General features: G+C 49.7%; 1 protein-coding gene across 37 annotated transcripts in view; it reads left to right on the top strand.

Annotated features, from left to right (window-relative positions):
- The window catches only part of FARS2 (phenylalanyl-tRNA synthetase 2, mitochondrial), a 310,200-nt gene that overhangs the window by 284 nt on the left and 291,926 nt on the right, over positions 1 to 17,990 (top strand). For 16 of the 37 annotated variants that reach the window (XR_015152577.1, XM_086370386.1, XM_086370380.1 and 13 more), the window contains exon 2: positions 13,910 to 13,971. The exons of 3 other annotated variants lie outside the window; for them this stretch is intronic. Coding sequence is in view for 13 of the 34 variants with exons in the window: in XM_086370386.1 (XP_086226512.1) it covers positions 13,910 to 13,971 (62 nt within the window). In the remaining 21 variants the exon portion in view is untranslated. Of the gene's footprint in view, positions 1 to 218; positions 320 to 13,239; positions 13,695 to 13,909; positions 13,972 to 17,990 lie in introns of those variants that run through there. 18 more of the 37 variants (XR_015152578.1, XM_086370406.1, XM_086370402.1 and 15 more) reach the window with 3 other exon arrangements.

Here is a 17,990-nt window from a genome sequence, read left to right as displayed (position 1 = left end):
CGGGCTGCCCTCGGCGCCGCCTGAGCCGCCGTGCGCGCTGCGCGGGCGCCGACTCCGCCGACGCCTGGGTCGGGGGCGGGGGGCGGGACCCGGCCGCGCGGGGACGGGCCGCCGCGGGCGTGCGGGGCCGCGGGGCCACACGCCGGGGCTCCTCGGCGCTCCGGCTCCGCTGAGGGCGCCCGCCCGGGGGCCTCCGGCGCGAGGCCCGCTTCCTGGGCAAGATGGCGGCGCCCAGGCGTCTGTGAGCGCCGCGCTGAGGAGCCCCGCGAGGCCCCGAGCCCTCCACCCCGGGCGGTCTCGCGTTTCCCGGGAGCGGCAGGTGAGTGCGCGCGGGGCGCGGCGGGCGGTCAGCTTTGCGTGCGCCCGCGGACCTACGTGGTCTGATGGACAGGGGGCACCGGGCGGCCTGGACTGGAGCCGGGGGGCTTACGGGGTTAAGGACTCTGTTGGGACCGTGTCCGCTCCCCAGGCAAGAAGCGGAGCAAATCTCCTCCTTAAGCTCTTCCCAGCTAAGTCCTCTGCTTTCTCTGAAGACGCCAACTTTCCTGATTCCCCTTATTATCCGGGTGGATGCGGTTTGCTCTGTTCGTGGAACGTAGAGCCCGGCGCGGGGAGGCCTCCGCTGGTTCTACTCAAAGTGTTTGCAAAGTTCTCGTCTCGGTTTTGGAATCTGTGTCTGTAGCCAACGTTGGTGACAGCCAGAGTTCTCTCCTTCAACAAGGTGCGAAGGGTAACTTACACGAGAGAGACAAGTCTCCGTTCACATCTCTCTTTCTCCCACCACGCTGTTTATGATTGTGTTTACTTATCTCATTTTGAAGTCACTCTGAGTCAATTTCAAAGTTTATCCTATTTTCAGAAACTTTAAGGGCAGACACTTCAGGGTACTTATAACCTAGGGTCCTTGCATATCTACATATACTTTTGTATTTGTTATGGTACTTGTTATAATTGCATTTTTCAAACGGCACGGAAGAGAAAACACTTTTATTAAAAATTCTCTTACACTTCCCATTTGATTTTTGTTATGCTTCATAAGTCTCTGAGTCTCAAAATAAAGCTCTTTACAGAGTAGCCAAACTCCTGTTACTCCTGCAGGGTGATCAGTCATTGGGCATGCTTCGCTTTGGGTTAATTGAAAGCAGTTCTGATATTTTGAGTGTATCCTTTCAGTTCAGTTGCTCAGTCGTGTCCGACTCTTTGCGACCCCATGGACTGCAGTGCACCAGGCTTCCCTGTCCATCACCAACTCCCAGAGCTTGCTCAAACTGCTTTGGCATTACTCAAATGATTCAAGACCAAGGGACTCGTACATTATTATAGAAGAAGATCCAGAGCTAGGGACTCGGGCATTATTATAGAAGATCCGGAGCTGTTTTTCCTTACTGTGATAACACAGTTGAGTGCTGACGATATAAATTAGGAACGTGGCACCTGGGAAAACCACGTTTGTGCAAGGTACAGATAGAGAAAGCTATCAAAGTTAGAAGAAAAAACATGAAGGTTATTTGGGCTTGTTTAAAAATAGTGCGGATTGCATTATCTTAATGTATTTTACTTTCATGTAGAAAATGAAGTTGGAATAATTATTACGATATGCAGTTATTTGTCTCATAATCATTACCATATACAATTAACATGTCTGACTGACTTTAACTGTTGTTAAAGAAAACTTTCCAAATAAAGTCTTTGGAAAGTCAAAACTTTCCAAATATATAAAGTTTAGTTTGGGTAGTCTAGTCACCTATTAGTATAAGGAGTTAACTGAGGGAAGTGAGAACTTCCCAGTTTCACAAAAAATAGTTTATAATTTTATTTTAAATAATTTGCTATTATGTTGACTATCATTGCTTTAAAAGACTAATAAAATCCAAGAGAGTGGCTGTAGGTACTTTTTAGATACAGCAAGTGTTTTTTTTTTTTTTTTTTTAATTTGCCAGAAAGGTATTGGATCAGAAGCAAGAAAGGTGCAGTGAACCTTGCTGAAGTTAAGGACCACCAACTCCCCGATGCTTTAAACATTTGTTCTTAAAGTCAGATGATTTCCCAAATAACTTGTCCGGGATGTAAAGGGTGCTGGCAGTACCGAAGCTAAAATTTTTTTTTTTTGTAATGGCAGATTATCAGAAATCCCGTGTTTAGAAGTGAATGTGTTTAAGATTTGAACGATGTTTTTGGACTTTTAAAAATTACATCTTTATATTTTGTAATTTATTCATAACTTGGAAGAGCACTGGTGTTTTCCCTGTGTGCAGCATTATGTAAGTTTTTTTCCATAAAATCCCAGTATCACATCAGTTTTCACCCTCACTTTAAAGCTTGTCCTTGTGCCCAGCCCACTGTGGATTGCCCCACAGAATAAGGAAGCCGAGCAGAGTAGGTGACTTCTGTAGTGTCTTACATCTTACTCTGTTTGTACGAGAAGCCTAACTCTTCAAGAAGACTTTCTCTAAAGTTAGATTTTCTGTGTAGTTAACTTCAAGTAAGCAGCCATTGATTTTTGACCCATTTTCAACTGTGGTAGTAGATCCCTAAGTGGGTGCAGTAATGACCATAAGTCTGGAAGGTCAAAGGTTAGCCAGACTCTGCCCCGGGTGTGTGATCTGTGACCTGATCGCCTTTCCCTGCTTACCTCCTCTCTTCAGTCCAAAGCAGAAGGGAGATGAGCTGTACCCTCCCTACCTCTAGGGACTGTGCCAAGACCAGGAACGTCTTCTCATGAGTTTGTGCCATAAGCTGAACGGTTGTGAAACTCTGCAGCTCACGCTGGGACTCTAACCCACGGCCTTTTAATTGTAATCATTCACCTGATGTCTGGACTTACTGATGCCCAGGTTCTTTGTGTCTCAGTGCAAAAGGAATTCAGGGAGAGGGGAAGTGACAGGCAAGCAGTAGATTTATTAATACAGGCTTCTCGTGAGAGATGCAAGGGCCGGGCGAGGGGGCTGCATTTTTATAATCCAAGGACAGTTGAGGAGGGGAGAAGACCACGTGTTGAGTTCCTCCTTCACGTAGGGCTGGAGCATCTCTAACTGTGAGGTCATACTAGGAAGGTCATAGCACTTATTCAAATCAGCAGAAGGGTGGTAACATTTTTCCTTTCACTTAATGACCTGGGGCATATGTCACACTCTGTAGTTAAGCAGGCCTGCTTTGTTCTAGATGTTATGATAGGCTTGCTTGCCCTATCATTAGCTTACAGTGGTCTCCAAAAGTTCCCCTGGCTTCCCTCTCTATAATCCCCTACTGGGACTTCTGCAGCTCCCTGTATAACGATCCGGTTCCATCCCTGTCAGCGGTAGTCCCCCACCCATTCTCCATCACCTTGCAGCTCCAATAATATGTTGAGATCCTCACCCCCATGTGCTGTGTTGGGAGGTGGGCCTTGGGGAGGTGCTTAGGTCATGGGAGCGGAGCCCCAGGATGAGATGCGTGTCCTTATAAAAGGGACCACAGGGAGCCCCCCGGCCCCGCCTGCTGTGTGAGGACACAGTCTGTGATCCAGGAAGTGTGCTCTTGCTGCTGCTGCTAAGTCGCTTCAGTTGTGTCCGACTCTGTGCGACCCCATAGACGGCAGCCCACCAGGCTTCCCCATCCCTGGGATTCTCCAGGCAGGAACACTGGAGTGGGTTGCCATTTCCTTCTCCAATGCGTGAAAGTGAAAAGTGAAAGTGAAGTTGCTCAGTCGTATCCGACTCTTAGCGACCCCATGGACTGCAGCCTTCCAGGCTCCTCCGTCCATGGGATTCTCCAGGCAGGAGCACTGGAGTGGCTTGCCATTGCCTTCTCCGACGTGTGCTCTTACCCGGCTCCAAATCTTCGGGCAGCCCGGGTCCTGGGCTTCCAGCCTCCAGAACTAAGCGGTGACTGTGTGTAGCTTATCAGCCCCCTGGTCCGCGGTGTCTGAGCTGAGACGCTCTGTTCTGGTTTTCTGGAGAAACGGTGTGCAGGGGTTGTGGTTGCTGAGAGTGAACCAGGTCTGACGGGCGCATAGGTTTTTTGTGTGTTTCGTTTTTTGTGTTGCATTCACATAATATTCTAACACCAGAAGCTTATGCTTTCTGCAAAATAAAGGAAAATGAAGTTTTTTTTTTTTACCAAGTTTTATCCAAAAGGTTAATGGCATACTTTGAAAGAAACCCAGTTTTAACTACTGACACATGTTTGGGTAGAAACGTCGCTGCCGGTGGGTGTCAGGGCCTGTGTGGAGAGGCCTCCCTAACGCAGTCTCCGTAACCATCCACCCCTCTGGGGCTTTCTGTTTACTTAGTTCTGTTACTGGCCTTTTCTTCATTAAGACGGAAAAATCAAAGCCTGACGTGATAAGCATAACGTCCACATTTGACTTACTTCGGTGTGAGAAGGCAGCCTTCCCCCCAGTCTCAGCCTTGCAGCTCATCCCAGCAGTGGAGGTTCTGTTCTTCTGTTCCCAGCATGACTGGGGTGGGAAGGGGCTTCCTGGTGGGTGGCTGGACCAGGGCAGGCCAGACGCTGCTCTCCAGATCCCGCGGGCTCCCCAGAGGGCTCTGTGTAGAGGCCCCGGGCGAGCGTCCTGCAGGCCCTGGGAGCCCCTGTGAGGATGCCGGGACCGTGAGAGGCACGGCCGCTTGGTTGTGAAGGAAGAGAAGGAAGTGAAGCTGGGAGAATGACGCGGTGTGTGATCGGGCCACTGAGTTGTGGGCAGAGATGTTCAAAGGCCTGGAGGGTGTGTGCAGCCCCCCAGCAGTGTGCTGTCTGCGGGGCAGTGACCCGGCGAAGGTGCCCGCCACCTGGGAAAGATCACCCACCCAGTGAGGGTCATCCTGGCAGCTGGGTCTTGCAGCTCGAGGTCAGGGTGAGCGGTCGGCCCCCAGCGGGAACGCTGACAGCTCCGCCACGTGGAAGCTGCTCAGCCTGGGATGGAGGTGTCTCCAGCGCCCATGTGGACACAGCCCGTTAGGGCGCAGGGTTGCTCAGGAGCCTCACTTAGCCCCTTCCCTGCTAAGAAGTAACAAAGTTCATTGCTTCTGCCCACTCAGAAGTCTGTCCTTCCGGAAATGAAATGGCAGAAAGGTGGGTGGTTTAGAGGACAAGGAAGGGCTGAGGATTCTATCTGGACCGCTGTCCGACTCCCCCAGAATAGATTGGGTGTCAGTTCACTGCTCTGCTTGGTGTTTCAGGTCTGATGAGACGGCTGCAGAAGCAGGAGAATCAGCTGCTGGAATATGCAGGCCCCCTCCCAGCTGAGCACATGGGTTCTTCAGCCCCTCTGTTTGGAAACTGTCTACTTAAATGTCTTATCTTTCTAATCTTGGCTTAAAGGTGACTTCTTCAGCCAGCCCTCCCCCCCTGCTTACCTATAACTAAAAATAGTGTCTCCATTTGTATCTTGGGGTTTCTCTTTATCTCCTACTTAAATTGTTGGTTTTACTCACTGCCATGCCGGACAGCTGGCGCCGGTCCTGTCGCATAGGTGGAGTTGAGCACACGTGTGTAAGGTGAGTGGATGGAAGCTGCTGTGGGGGCTTCGGGAAACGGCCCTTAGTGCCAGCGCAGCTCTTGTCCAGGACACGTTCAGGGAAGATGGAAGTGTTTCTGTCTGCCTCGTCCACTGTGGCAGCCGCCACCCCCATGTGGCTCTTGAGCACTGGAAATGTGACTCTTGCAACTAAGGAGCTGAATTTTTAACTTTAGTTTTTACATGGAAGTGTTAGTTAGTCGAAGTTGTGTCGGACTCTTTGTGACCCCATGGACTGTAGCCCGCCAGCCTCCTCTGTCCGTGTGATTTCCCAGGTGAGAATACTGGAGGGGGTTGCCATTTCCTTCTCCAGGGGATCTTCCCGACCCAGGGACTGAACCCAGGTCTCCTGCATTGCAGGGGGATTCTTTACTGTCTGAGGCACCGGGGAAGCCCTGGTGTTTACGTAGCTGTATATAGATTAGCTGCTACTATATTGGACACCTCAGTCTAGAGGATGTGATTTTGTTAGCTTCTAACCTTGAAAAACATTACCATTGACTACAAACCTGTTGAGCACAGGTAATCTCACAGCCTTTGAGAAGGTCTGCTCCTGGCAGTGCGAGTGCAGCTCGTTTTACAGTGCGCAACAGGCGTGTTTTATGGTCTGCTTGAGAAGCAGAAGAAGATCCTGTGTCCTCAATGGCCTTCCATGACTTAGGATTGTCGTTGCACTTTCCGCCCATTCTTTATTTTTTTAAATTTTTAATATTTTAATTGCATTTTATCCATAGTCCGGAGCCCTTCTGGGCTTTAGTTTGTGGGAGGATCCTTCAGGCACAAGGGCTGAGTTCTCTGCATTCCAGCCTTCTGCGGCTAACCACCGTCAGCTGCTACTTACGTAAGAATTGCTTTCTGACTACATGGCATGCACCTGACCTTGAAGGCCGAAAGCTTTTTAAGTGAGGAGTGGAATTAAAAAGAAGGAGAATTAGCAGATTAAATTTTATATGTTAGTATTTTCCAAGTGACACTAGGGTTAGAAAAAGAATTATCAAGATAAACTTTAATAATTACTGCATTAGAGCCATAAGATTTACACTTTGTCTATATTGATTTATTTGTCTATATTAAACTTTTGTCTGTATTGTCTGTATTGATGCTTTGTCTATATTGTCTTAGGTCTTGATATGAGAAATAAAAAGAATTAGTAGTTGCATCTTTTACTTATTAAAAATAAGATATTTAAAATTCATTTTCATGGTGGATTTTGAAAAATTGTGTTTATATATCGATGTAATAAAGGTCAGCATCTTAGCCATTTTAACGTGTGCGGCTCAGTGGCGTTAGTGCGTTCACCATCACTGCCATCCTGTTGCTAGAACTTTTCATCTTCCCAGACCCTGTTGAACCCTGACTGCCCCCTCTCCTCTCCCCTTGGCCCCTGGGAACAACTGTTTTACTTTTATTTCTATGAATTTGATGAGTTTTAAAATTCTTTTCCATAAATTATTGTCCACACTAATATGTAATACTAATATCTACGTGTCTCCAGGAATCACCTCGTTTAAGATAACCTTGGCCTACCTGATGCATAGTTGCCTTTCCTTGGGAAATGGCAGACACTTCTCATTAAGGACCCGAAATTACCTGCTTTAGTCCCTGCCCCCAGCCATCACTAACCTTAACATGCTCACCTCGAGAAAGATCATCTTGCTCATTTGAGAAAACAGTAACTCTAGAGAATGACTTTTTAGTGACAGATGGTAAGATGGACTTCCTTGAATATGTTTTCATGTGCTTGGGATTCCAAACTTTTTACCAGTCTCCACTGAGAAAGGCAAAAAGAACCAAAAACAGTCACTTAGTATTTTTAATACCTCCCACCCTAGTATAATGCTAAGTAAGAATTTACCTACAATGCAGGAGACCTGGGTTCGATCCCTGGGTCAGGAAGATCCCCTGGAGGAGGGAATGACAACCCACTCCAGTATTCTGGCCTGGAGAATCCCATGGACAGAGGAGCCTTTGTGTCCATGGGATCCACAAAGCTGGACACGACCGAGTGACTAACGCACCGTAGTATAACATCAATGTGACCACTGGACACATCTGAATTGACAGGGTCAGGATGGCGTTTAGTCCCCTCGTGAGCACCAGGAATCTGGGGGATTTGAAGGGAAGCGTGTCCCTCACCAGATACTTTTTAGTCGCTTGGTCTGACTCTTTGTGACCCTATAGACCATAACCTACCAGGCTCCTCTGTCCATGGGATTCTCCTGCGAGAATACTGGAGTGGGTTGCCATTTCCTTCTCCAGGGGATCTGACCCAGGGACTGAACCCATGTCTCACATCTCCGGCATTGGCAGGCGGGTTCTTTAGCACCAGCACCGCCTGGAATGCCCAGATCTGGGCACAGCACATACGGTGCATGAGAGGAGGCGACTGTTCCGAGCGGAAGGCTCTAAAGCCTGTTCAGTTGCCCTGGGAGAATGCTGAGGGTTGTGTGGCTTGTGAGGGTGGGCAGGCGGGCTGGATGGCGGCGACCCTGTAGAGACAGTTCCGAGGCCCTGCCGACGGACTGAAGGGGCGGGGGGAGGCCGGGAGTGGTCTCAGGTCCCCAGGTTGTAACCCACATCGTGTGCCATCAAGATCGTTTAGTGAGTATGCTTGTTCATGCCTCGTGTTGTGCCTGTGCAAGAAGGGAGTCTTTAATATACTGCAGGTGGAATTGTTGAATTAAATATGTGCCTTTTAAATGTCAATATGTTGTCAGACTTTCCTCTATAGATGTTTTACCGTTAATGCCCGTTTCTTAGACCCTTGTAATATGGTATCAACACGCTCTTCCCCAGTCTGTAGATTTTCAAAAATCTAATTGCGTTTTAATTTGCATTTCTCTGAGTTTGCACATTGTTCTATAGCTTTCAGAGGCATTTCCGATTCCTTTCAGGGCACTTGGTGGCACTCTCTGATTGCCATTTCTCTTCTCGGAAGTTGGACTTTCTGGCCTTCTTTCAGGGTTTCTCACATCACGATCCCAGAGTTTGGGTGGATATATTGGGATCTTATTAACGCAGTCGTTATCTATTCCTATTTTAAGAGCTTGTCTTCATGAAGAGGGAGTGTCGTGTTTCTGCAGGTGCCTTCAGAGCATCTGGGGGCCGGTCACTTGGCTCTTCTCCACTGAGCGGGGGGTCAGTGAGTGGGCTGGGCCTCCCAGCCTGATTCTGTGCTCGGCAGCCCCCACCACCCCACCGTGGCCTCGGTATCCTGTTCCTCAGCGCTTTCTGTTTGTGTGCCTTTCATTTGGGATAGCATTTGCATATCGTTTTAAGTGCATCTTATTCATCACTGAAACAGCTTCTGGAAGATGGAGAACTTTGTCGTGATTAAGTTACCTGACCCCTCATTTAGCCCCTGCAGTTTAGCTGTGGTGTTTCACACGCGACCAGTTTGCAGTTGCCTCCTTGAAGTGCTGCTCCCCGTCTTAGCTTGGATGCTCAGAGCTGAGCTCTCCTCCCTCCACGGGTGGGCTCTCCACGCCCCACACCCCCCCCCCCCGCCCGGGGCCACCCCCCTTGACCTGCTCCTTCGCCTTGTGACTTAGCCACCGAGGTGAACATCACTGCACGTGTCCATCTGCTTGTCCCGTCAGCGGGTCTAAAATGATCCCATCCTTCACCCCACCCCAAGCCCGCTGCTCCACTCGACGTGCCCGCGTCTGTTTGCGGTCACCCCTCATGTTTCCCTGGTGGTCCCGGCTGCGTCACGGGTGTGCCCTGCCGCGTGCCACCCAGGGAGCCTGGTGGGGACAAGGAGGGCAGGGGGCAGACGCGGACACCTCTTCACAGCCAGACGGTGGCCTCCCGTGCAGCTCAGACTGAGTGTGTGCTCAGAGGGGAGGGGGCGTCTGGAAGGATTATTACTCGGTCACTATGTCTCTGCAGAAAGAAAAGTTATTTAAAAGCAAAAATGACCTGTTGAATTTTGTAATGAAGAGACCGGATTTCACTGTGTAAAGACTCGGATGATTTATAAGTCTTTAAACCCCAGTGGAGGAAAAGTTATTACTTAATACTATCTTAGACATTCAGTCTTACTGAAAGAATCTCGGTAGAAGACGAATTAGAAGCTTCAGGTGCCGCTTTTGCCTCTGCCGGAGGGTTGGGGCAGATGGCATTCCTGTCCTGGGCGATTTGGAGCCTGAGGACGACAGCACTGTTAGAACGCGGACTTTTACAGCCGGCTTTGACCACAGCGGGGCGACCGCGAAGGCCAAAGGTCAAGAGTATGATTGATTGGGTGATTAGAATTCCTTTTAAAACAAATTAGAGGTGGCAGGTTTGCCACTGGCAAAAAGTACTGCAAGGAATGAATTTCATCAGCATATAAAACTTCTTGGATCATCAAAAAAGGGTTTAATGTTTAAAATATAAGCACACACACGGACATGACCTGCATGGGAATCCTTGTTCATGCTGTTTTGCAGTGTTGTGTTTAGCCTGCTTTTTCTGTTAAATAACATACAGTCACTGAACGGGGCATGTTTTTTAATTTTTACTTTAGTGGCTAGTACACTAAATGTTGCTCTTTTCCAGTGGTGCAGTGGTAAGGAACCCACCTGCCAATGCAGGAGATGTAAGAGATGTGGGTTCAATCCCTGGCTCTGGAAGATCCCCTGGAGGGGGAAATGGCTACCCACCCCAGTATTCTTGCCTGGGGAATCCCATGGACAGAGGAGCCTGGAGGGCTACAGGCCATGGGATTGCAAAGAGTTGGACACAATCGAGAGTCTGAGCACTAATGAACCTCAAGAGGTTCCTGTCGCTGAGCCCCAACCCTAAATGTTAAATGCATTTGTCATCTCAGTTTATCCACTTTCTGGATTTGTCTTTATATTTGGGGTCTTCTAGGTGAGTTAGGCATTTGTGTTTGGGATCCCTGGCTTAGCAGAGGGGCAGGGGGAGCAGGACTGGTGTGTCAGAAGGAGGAGAAGATGGAGAGCAGAGGAGGGAGGGGGTGTGTGTGTGTGTGTGTGTGTGTGAAGTAAAATTTCTCAGGAGTGTCTCACGTGTCAGACATCAAGCTCTGCACTTTCATGTTGGTTATATCCTCACAATAACCCTGGCCTGGTAAGTATTGCAATTATTTGTAGTTTCAAAGAAAAAGAAGGAAAGCAGGTGAGAAGATACCAAAAAAGAACTAAGAGTAAAGTAGTAATGATGAAAATAAGGATTGTTAGAAATGAACATTGCTTCAATGTAACCATCCTGGTGTTCTTTTTCCAGCCTTTTGGGGGAGGATGTTGAGTCTTAGGTAGTCAGAGAGGTTAAAGTTGGCTATTAAGTGGGATACACAGGGGCTAGTTAGGACTCTTCGAGACCTCATGGACTGCAGCCTACCAGGCTCCTCCGCCATGGTGGAGGAGCCTGGTAGGCTGCAGTCCATGGGGTCACTAAGAGTCGGACACGACTTCACTTTCACTTTCACTTTTCACTCTCATGCATTGGAGAAGGAAATGGCAACCCACTCCAGTGTTCTTGCCTGGAGAATCCCATGGACGGAGGAGCCTGGTAGACTGCAGTCCATGGGGTCTCGAAGAGTTGGACACGACTGAGCGACTTCACTTTCACTTTTCACGTTCATGCATTGGAGAAGGAAATGGCAACCCACTCCAGTGTTCTTGCCTGGAGAATCCCAGGGACGGTGGAGCCTGGTGGGCTGCTGTCTGTGGGGTCGCACAGAGTCGGACACGACTGAAGCGATGTAGCAGCAGCAGCAGTTAGGTCTCTACCTTTGTATATGCTTGAACGTTTTCATAATGAAGTGACTTTTAAATGACGAAGCAAAGTAAAATAGTCTTGATTATGATTAAAGGAGAAAGAATTTTTATGAATATCAGGGCAACTTTTTTTCTCTTCTTCACTATCAGACCTGTGTGATAGCATTAGCCTGTGAACCTATTTTTGAGGCAAAATTATTCACAAACAATTTAGGAAATAGACAAAATCTTTTTTTTTTTTTTTAATGTGGTCTCTCAGCTCTATGTGTGAAGACTGCAGAAATTAGGTGGTTTCTTCATCTTCATTTGATGGCAGTGGGTTTGTCCCAATATCAGAGCATCTGCCCTGGAAGGCAGCCCAGGGCTGGAGCTGCCCCACCGCACAAGGTGTACAGCTCTGGGGGCGGGGAGTCAGAGTCTAGTCACTGAGCATCTGTTTCTGCAGAACCCGAAGTGGGGCCTGAAGGGGGTGCTCCAGAGACAGGAAAGGAAGAGAGAAGCTTGTATTTGGAGGAGGAAACGGCAGCCCACTCCAGTGTTCTTGCCTGGAGAATCCCAGGGACAGAGGAGCCTGGTGGGCTGCCGTCTGTGGAGTTGGACACGACTGAAGCAGCAGCTCGTATTCATGGAGGACCGCCCTGTGCCCGGTGCTGTAAACGGTTCATGGATGGCCAGTCCTCACAGCACATCCGTCAGTTAGCGGCTAGTCGATCTTGTTCATTTTCTTTTTTAAATTATGATAAAATTTATAAGACAAAAATCACCATCTTAAACATTTTTAAACGTGCAATTCAGTGGCACTAAGTAAGTACAGTCACATTTTGGGTAAACCTTCACCACCATCCAACTCAGAACTTTTTCATTTCCCCAAACTGAATCTCAGTTCAGTTCGGTTCAGTTGCTCAGTCACGTCTGACTCTTTGCGACCCCATGGGCTGCAGAACGCCAGGCTTCCCTGTCATCACCAATTCCGAAGTTTGCTCAAACTCATGTCCATCGAGTTGGTGATGCCATCCAACCATCTCATCCTATGTCACCCCCTTCTGCCCTCAATCTTTCCCAGCATCAGGGTCTTCATTGAGTCAGTTCTTCGCATCTGGTGGCCAAAGTATTGGAGTTTCAGCTTCAGCATCAGTCCTTCCAATGAATATTCAGGACTGATTTCCTTTACGATAGACTGGTTGGATCTCCTTGCAGTCCAAGGGACTCTCAAGAGTCTTCTCCAAGACCACAGTTTAAAAGCATTAATTCTTTGGTGCTCAGTTTTCTTTATAGTCCAACTCTCGCATCCATACATGACCACTGGAAAAACCATAGCCTTGACTAGACGGACCTTTGCTGGCAAAGTAATGTCTCTGCTTTTTAATATGCTGTCTAGGTTGGTCATAACTTTTCTTCCAAGGAGCAAGCGTCTTCTGATTTCATGGCTGCCGTCACCATCTGCAGTGATTTTGGAGCCCAGAAAAATAGTCTGTCACTGTTTCCTTTGTTTCCCCATCTATTTCCATGAAGTGATGGGACCAGATGCCATGATCTTCGTTTTTTGAATGTTGAGTTTAAAGCCAGCTTTTTCCCTCTCCTCTTTCACTTTCATCAAGAGGCTTTTTGGTTCCTCTTCGCTTTCTGCCATAAGGGTGGTGTCATCTGCATATCTGAGGTTATTGATATTTCTCCCGGCAGTCTTGATTCCAGCTTGTGCTTCATCCAGCCCTGCATTTCTCATGATGTACTCCCATAGAAGTTAAATAATGGTGAGAGTATACAGCCTTGACGTACTCCTTTTCCAATTTGGAACCAGTTCGTTGTTCCATGTCTGGTTCTAACTGTTGCTTCTTGACCTGCATACAGACGGCTCAGGAGGCAGGTAAGGTGTCCTGGTATTCTCATCCCTTTAAGAATTTTCCAGTTTGTTGTGATCCACGCAGCCAAAGGTTTTAGCGTAGTCAGTGCAGCAGAAATAGATGTTTTTCTGGAATTCTCTTGCTTTTTCTATGATTCAACGGATGCTGGTGATTTGATCTCTGGTTCCTCTGCCTTTTCTAAATCCAGCTTGAGCATCTCGGTGTCCTCAGTTCATGTACTGTTGAAGCCTTGCTTGAAGAATTTTGAGCATTACCTTGCCAGCATGTGAGATTAGTACAATTGTGCGGTAGTTTGAACAGTGTTTGGCATTGCCTTTCTTTGGGATTGGAACGAAGAGTGACCTTTTCCTGTCCTGTGGCCGCTGCTGAGTTTTCCAGATTTGCTGGCATATTACGTGTAGTACTCACCTCCGTCCTCACTGAACTCCTAATTCCCCAACCCTCCTCCGCAGCCCCTAGCAACCGCCGTTCTCTCTGTTTCTGTGCGTACTCATATACATGCAGTCAAGCAGTGTTTTGTCTTTTCATAACTGGCTTATTTCACTTGGCATAGTTATCTTCAAGGTTCATCCACGTCAGAGCGTGTCAGAGTCCCCTTCCTTTTTAAGGGTGAGTAATACTTCACCGTGGGTGTGCACTGCATTCTGTCCATGGCTGTGCTGACGGGCACTTGGGCCGCGGCCCCGTTTTGGCTGTTGTGAACATACTGCTGTGAGCACGGGTGTCCAAATATCTGTCCCTCTGTCTGCTCACAGCTCTTTGGGGCATTGTCCCAGATGTGGAATTGCTGGACCCTGTGGTAACTCTGTGTTTGATATTTTTAGGGACCGCCAGACTGTTTGCCACAGCAGCTGTGCGCGAGGGTTCTGGTTTCTCCAGATCGGAGGTAGGTCCATTTCTTGCTCCAGGTCACGGGGGTGAGGGGGCGGGCGCGGGGAGGTTACGTGTGCTCACACCGCTCACATGCAGACCCGGATCTGAGCCTGATGGTCTGATGGTCTGCCCTTAGAACCTCTGACGCAAACACCAGTCGAGGTGCAGAGGCTCTGAAACGCGGTTCAGGGCATTGTGCATGGGTTCAAACCCAGGCCGTCTGCCGTCACAGCTCATGTTGTTAAACATCTTAGATTTAATATCTCTGTATGTTTTTTTCCCTGCCTTTCTAAATTTATGCTGTAAAATGTTCTCTTATTTAAACTATCTTTCAGGATGTATGCAGTATGTTTGATTTTATTTAAATTCCTGGGTCAAATTTTGCCTGTAAATGCTTTGAATAAATGCAAATTGATCCTGCCGAAGTTTTGTATATATCTCTGCTCTTCCTACCCCTGCCAAAAGTTTGCTTTCCAATAAAACTAAATAGAACTATCTAAGCTGAATTCTGATCTGAAGCTGAATTTAAACGGGGGGAGGGGGACTTGGAATGGATCAGTGGTAAACAGTGAGGACTTTAAAAAAAAACTCAGATAAAGTGAACTTTCCATCTTTATCAGTACAGGAGCAGCAGCTTGGAAGTGTACCTGTTTCTTTGATCCTGTGTGTGATTTGCTAAGGACATCCGCGTCGTCCCTCACACACTAGGTTGTGCGGGGCCTGATGGCGTCCTGAAACAAGCTCGTTCCCTGGGGGATGCTGGCCCAGCGGGGGCCAAGGGCCAGCTCCCGACGCGGCCTGGGCTCACAGCCCCCCACGGTGCTGCCGGGGAGGTGCCCCTTGGAAACGCCGACCGAGGGATTTTGCACCCCACTCTTCCAGGCAGGTCCTCTGGGTGGGTAATGTCTCCTGTGCTGCGTTTGAATGGTGCATGTGTTGTGGGGAGCTGTGTGTGCGTGGCCACGAGCCCCTCCCAGGCCGGGTGTGAGTGGCTGGTCCATCATCGTAGCTGGTGGAAGTGGCCCACAGTCACACTCAAACCGACTGTGCTCTGGACGGTGTCTGCAGAATCGTCCCGAATCTGGCGGCTCCCAGCTGTGGCCTGCACCGCAGTCCGCCTCCAGTGATCCTCCGGTAGCTGGCCGGCGTGCGTGCTGGTCATGGGGGCTTTTAAAGAGCATCACAGGTGGTTCCCAATGGTGTGGCCCAGGTGTGGAGGTGTTGCTGTCCTTTCTCATGAGCACCTCATTCTTTGGGCTCTAATTAAGATTTTTCTCATCTCAAAAGCTACAGAACTGTCTTCTCCGGCGTCCTTGTTAGCAGGGCTCCCTCTCACCCGTGGGACTCTCTTCTGTGTTGAAAGGTGGTGTTCACTCCTCACGGAAGCCGTCTCTCTGTTCCTGACTTGGCGCCGGTGGCCGTAGGCGCTCGTCTCGCTCCCTCTGCGGAGCCTGGAGTTCGGGAATGCAGAGGAAGGGCAGGGATGTGCTGGCCCAGATTTCTCTGCCGGCTCCGGGTCACTGCATCTGAGGGCAGTTTCACCCCCCGAGCCGAAGGCTCTGGTGGGCTTCGTAGGCGCCCGTGTGGCCGCACCGCGGTGCCTGTTCTCTGCCTCAGCAGAGGTGACAGGTGGTTTCTCCCCCAAACTGAAGGCTCTGGTGGGCTTCGTAGGCACCCATGTGGCCACACTGCGGTGCCCGTTCTCTGCCTCAGCAGAGGTGACAGGTGGTTTCTCCCCCAAGCTGAAGGCTCTGGTGGGCTTCATAGGCGCCTGTGTGGCCGCACGGCGGTGCCCGTTCTCTGCCTCAGCAGAGGTGACAGGTGGTTTCTCCCCCAAGCTGAAGGCTCTGGTGGACTTCGTAGGCACCCATGTGGCCGCACTGCGGTGCCTGTTCTCTGCCTCAGGAGAGGTGACAGGTGGTTTCACCCCCAAGCTGAAGTCTCTGCTGGGCTTCATAGGTGCCTGTGTGGCCGCACGGCGGTGCCCGTTCTCTGCCTCAGCAGAGGTGACAGGTGGTTTCTCCCGCTCCCACTGTTATGATGATGCATTTCTGGGCGCAGTCACTCCTCTTTGCTCCAGATGTGAAAATTGGAGCTTGCTTCCTTTCAATAAATGATCGAAGAGCCCTGTGTGACCCCCTATAAATCCGGTGAACAGATAACTAGGCTGGCAGTGCACATGGCGTACCTGGGGAGTCCTTGGCCTCGTGCTCGTAATGCAGGGGATCGACTGGGCTTAGCAGATGGGCGCCGCTCGTATTTCCCTCGTCGCTGACAGGTGCGCGAGGGCTGCGGGGGGCTCTCCTGGGCTGCGCTGCGCAGCCTCGCCCCCAGGACGCCGAGTGCCCCGGCCCTCCCCCTGCGGAAGGGGGCAGCCAGGCTCGCTGACGTGGGCTTGTTCCCTTGTCCTCACGGTCAAGGCCTGCGTTCATTATTAGAAAGATTATCTTTGAACGATGGAAGCATCAGAGATAGATCACGGAAAGCCAAGAAATAGGAGAAAACCCCCCTTTGCTGTCCTAAAGCAGTAGTATCGGTCTTCCTCCCGTGATTTTACACCGCTCTGCCTGTTGTTTCGCAGCTGCCTTTCCTCCTCCTGCTCTGCAGGCTTCGCCGTCGCCTTTTAGTGGTCGCATGCTACTCTGTTGTGGTTCCGTACCACCGAGTCCTCGACTCTGTAGTTGACAAGTACCTTGCTCCCAACTCCTTGTGGCTGTTAATAACACCACAAGGCACATCTTTGTGCACGTAGCTATTTCCATATTTTCAATTAGTTTCTTATGATAGAGTCCCTAGTGGTATTATTAGGTCAGAAAATAGAACAGTTTTATGGCTTCTAAAACATGCTGCCAGATTGCTTTCCAGAGGAGTGGAACCAGTTTACAGTGCCATCACAGAGTCGTTTGTTTCCCAGACGGCCAGCCAGGATTAGGCGTGCAGCCTCTTACGGCCGGAGAGGAGGGGTGTGGGGATGCGTGTGTGCGCATTTGTGCTCGTGTGTGCGTGTGCTCGTGTGTGTGTGTAAATCCTTCTGGTTTGTATGTGCACTGATTTAAGCCTCAGTGCCGTTATGCATTGTTCTTAGTAGGAATATGCTCGGTATCCAGTTCCCGTATAAGTTTTGTAGTTCAGAGTTTAATACAGAGCGTGGTAGACATGGAGTTGGACTCCCCGGTGGCTCAGTGGTAAAGAATCTGCCTGCAATGCAGGGTTCGCAGGAGACTCAGGTTCAGTCCCTGGGTCAGAAAGATCCCCTGGAGGCACAGCAACTCACTCCAGTATTCTCACCTGGAGGATCCCTTGGACAGAGGAACCGGGTGGGCTACAGTCTATGGGGTCGCAAAGAGTTGTACACGACTGACGCAACTTAGCATGTGTGCACACACAGACATGGAGTTAAGCAAGTGTATATACATTTTCTATTTCCCTGGAATTTGAAATTTTAAAAAAGCTGGCAAAGGAATTGGCAAGCGCATTTAGCCATCGCGACGAGGTTCCGATTGGCCCCTGACGGCTGGGTAAAGGCGGACTCCAAGGCGCCTCGGGAGTCGGGAGGAGCCCTGGCAGCACCCGAGCACGCGCGCAGGAGCAAAGCCGACCTGCTGCAGGGTTCACTGCGCTTCGGGAATCGGGGGGGGGGGGCGCCCTGGCAGCGCCCGAGCACGTGCGCAGGAGCAAAGCCGACCTGCTGCAGGGTTCACTGCCGGACAGCCTTAAGGGCGCTTCAGGGGAGGGCTGAGCTGAGGATTTGGGGTTCCGTCTAGGCTTTGTGGGAAAGGTCCTGTGATTCGTTAGCAGTTTATTTTAGGTCTATGTCATTGCAATTTTCTTCAATTCTTCACGTTTCCCATTGGATCGTAAGCATTTAGTGCCTTTAACTAGAGGCTGGACCTTTTGAAGTTGTCTTTCTGTCTCTTCCCTGAAAGGCTGTGTATTCTGCGTGCAGGCGATGGTTTTGTGCCTTCTGATTGAATGGTGAATGAATGAGTGAACGGATGAGTGAGGGACGTTAGTACTCCATCTGCATGGTTC

Source organism: Bos grunniens, chromosome 23 (assembly GCF_055505025.1).
Source record: "Bos grunniens cultivar Pamir isolate PY7600 chromosome 23, Bosgru_T2T1.0, whole genome shotgun sequence".
In the NCBI taxonomy this organism is placed as follows: domain Eukaryota; kingdom Metazoa; phylum Chordata; class Mammalia; order Artiodactyla; family Bovidae; genus Bos; species Bos grunniens.
This window is presented reverse-complemented; position numbering and strand designations above follow the sequence as displayed.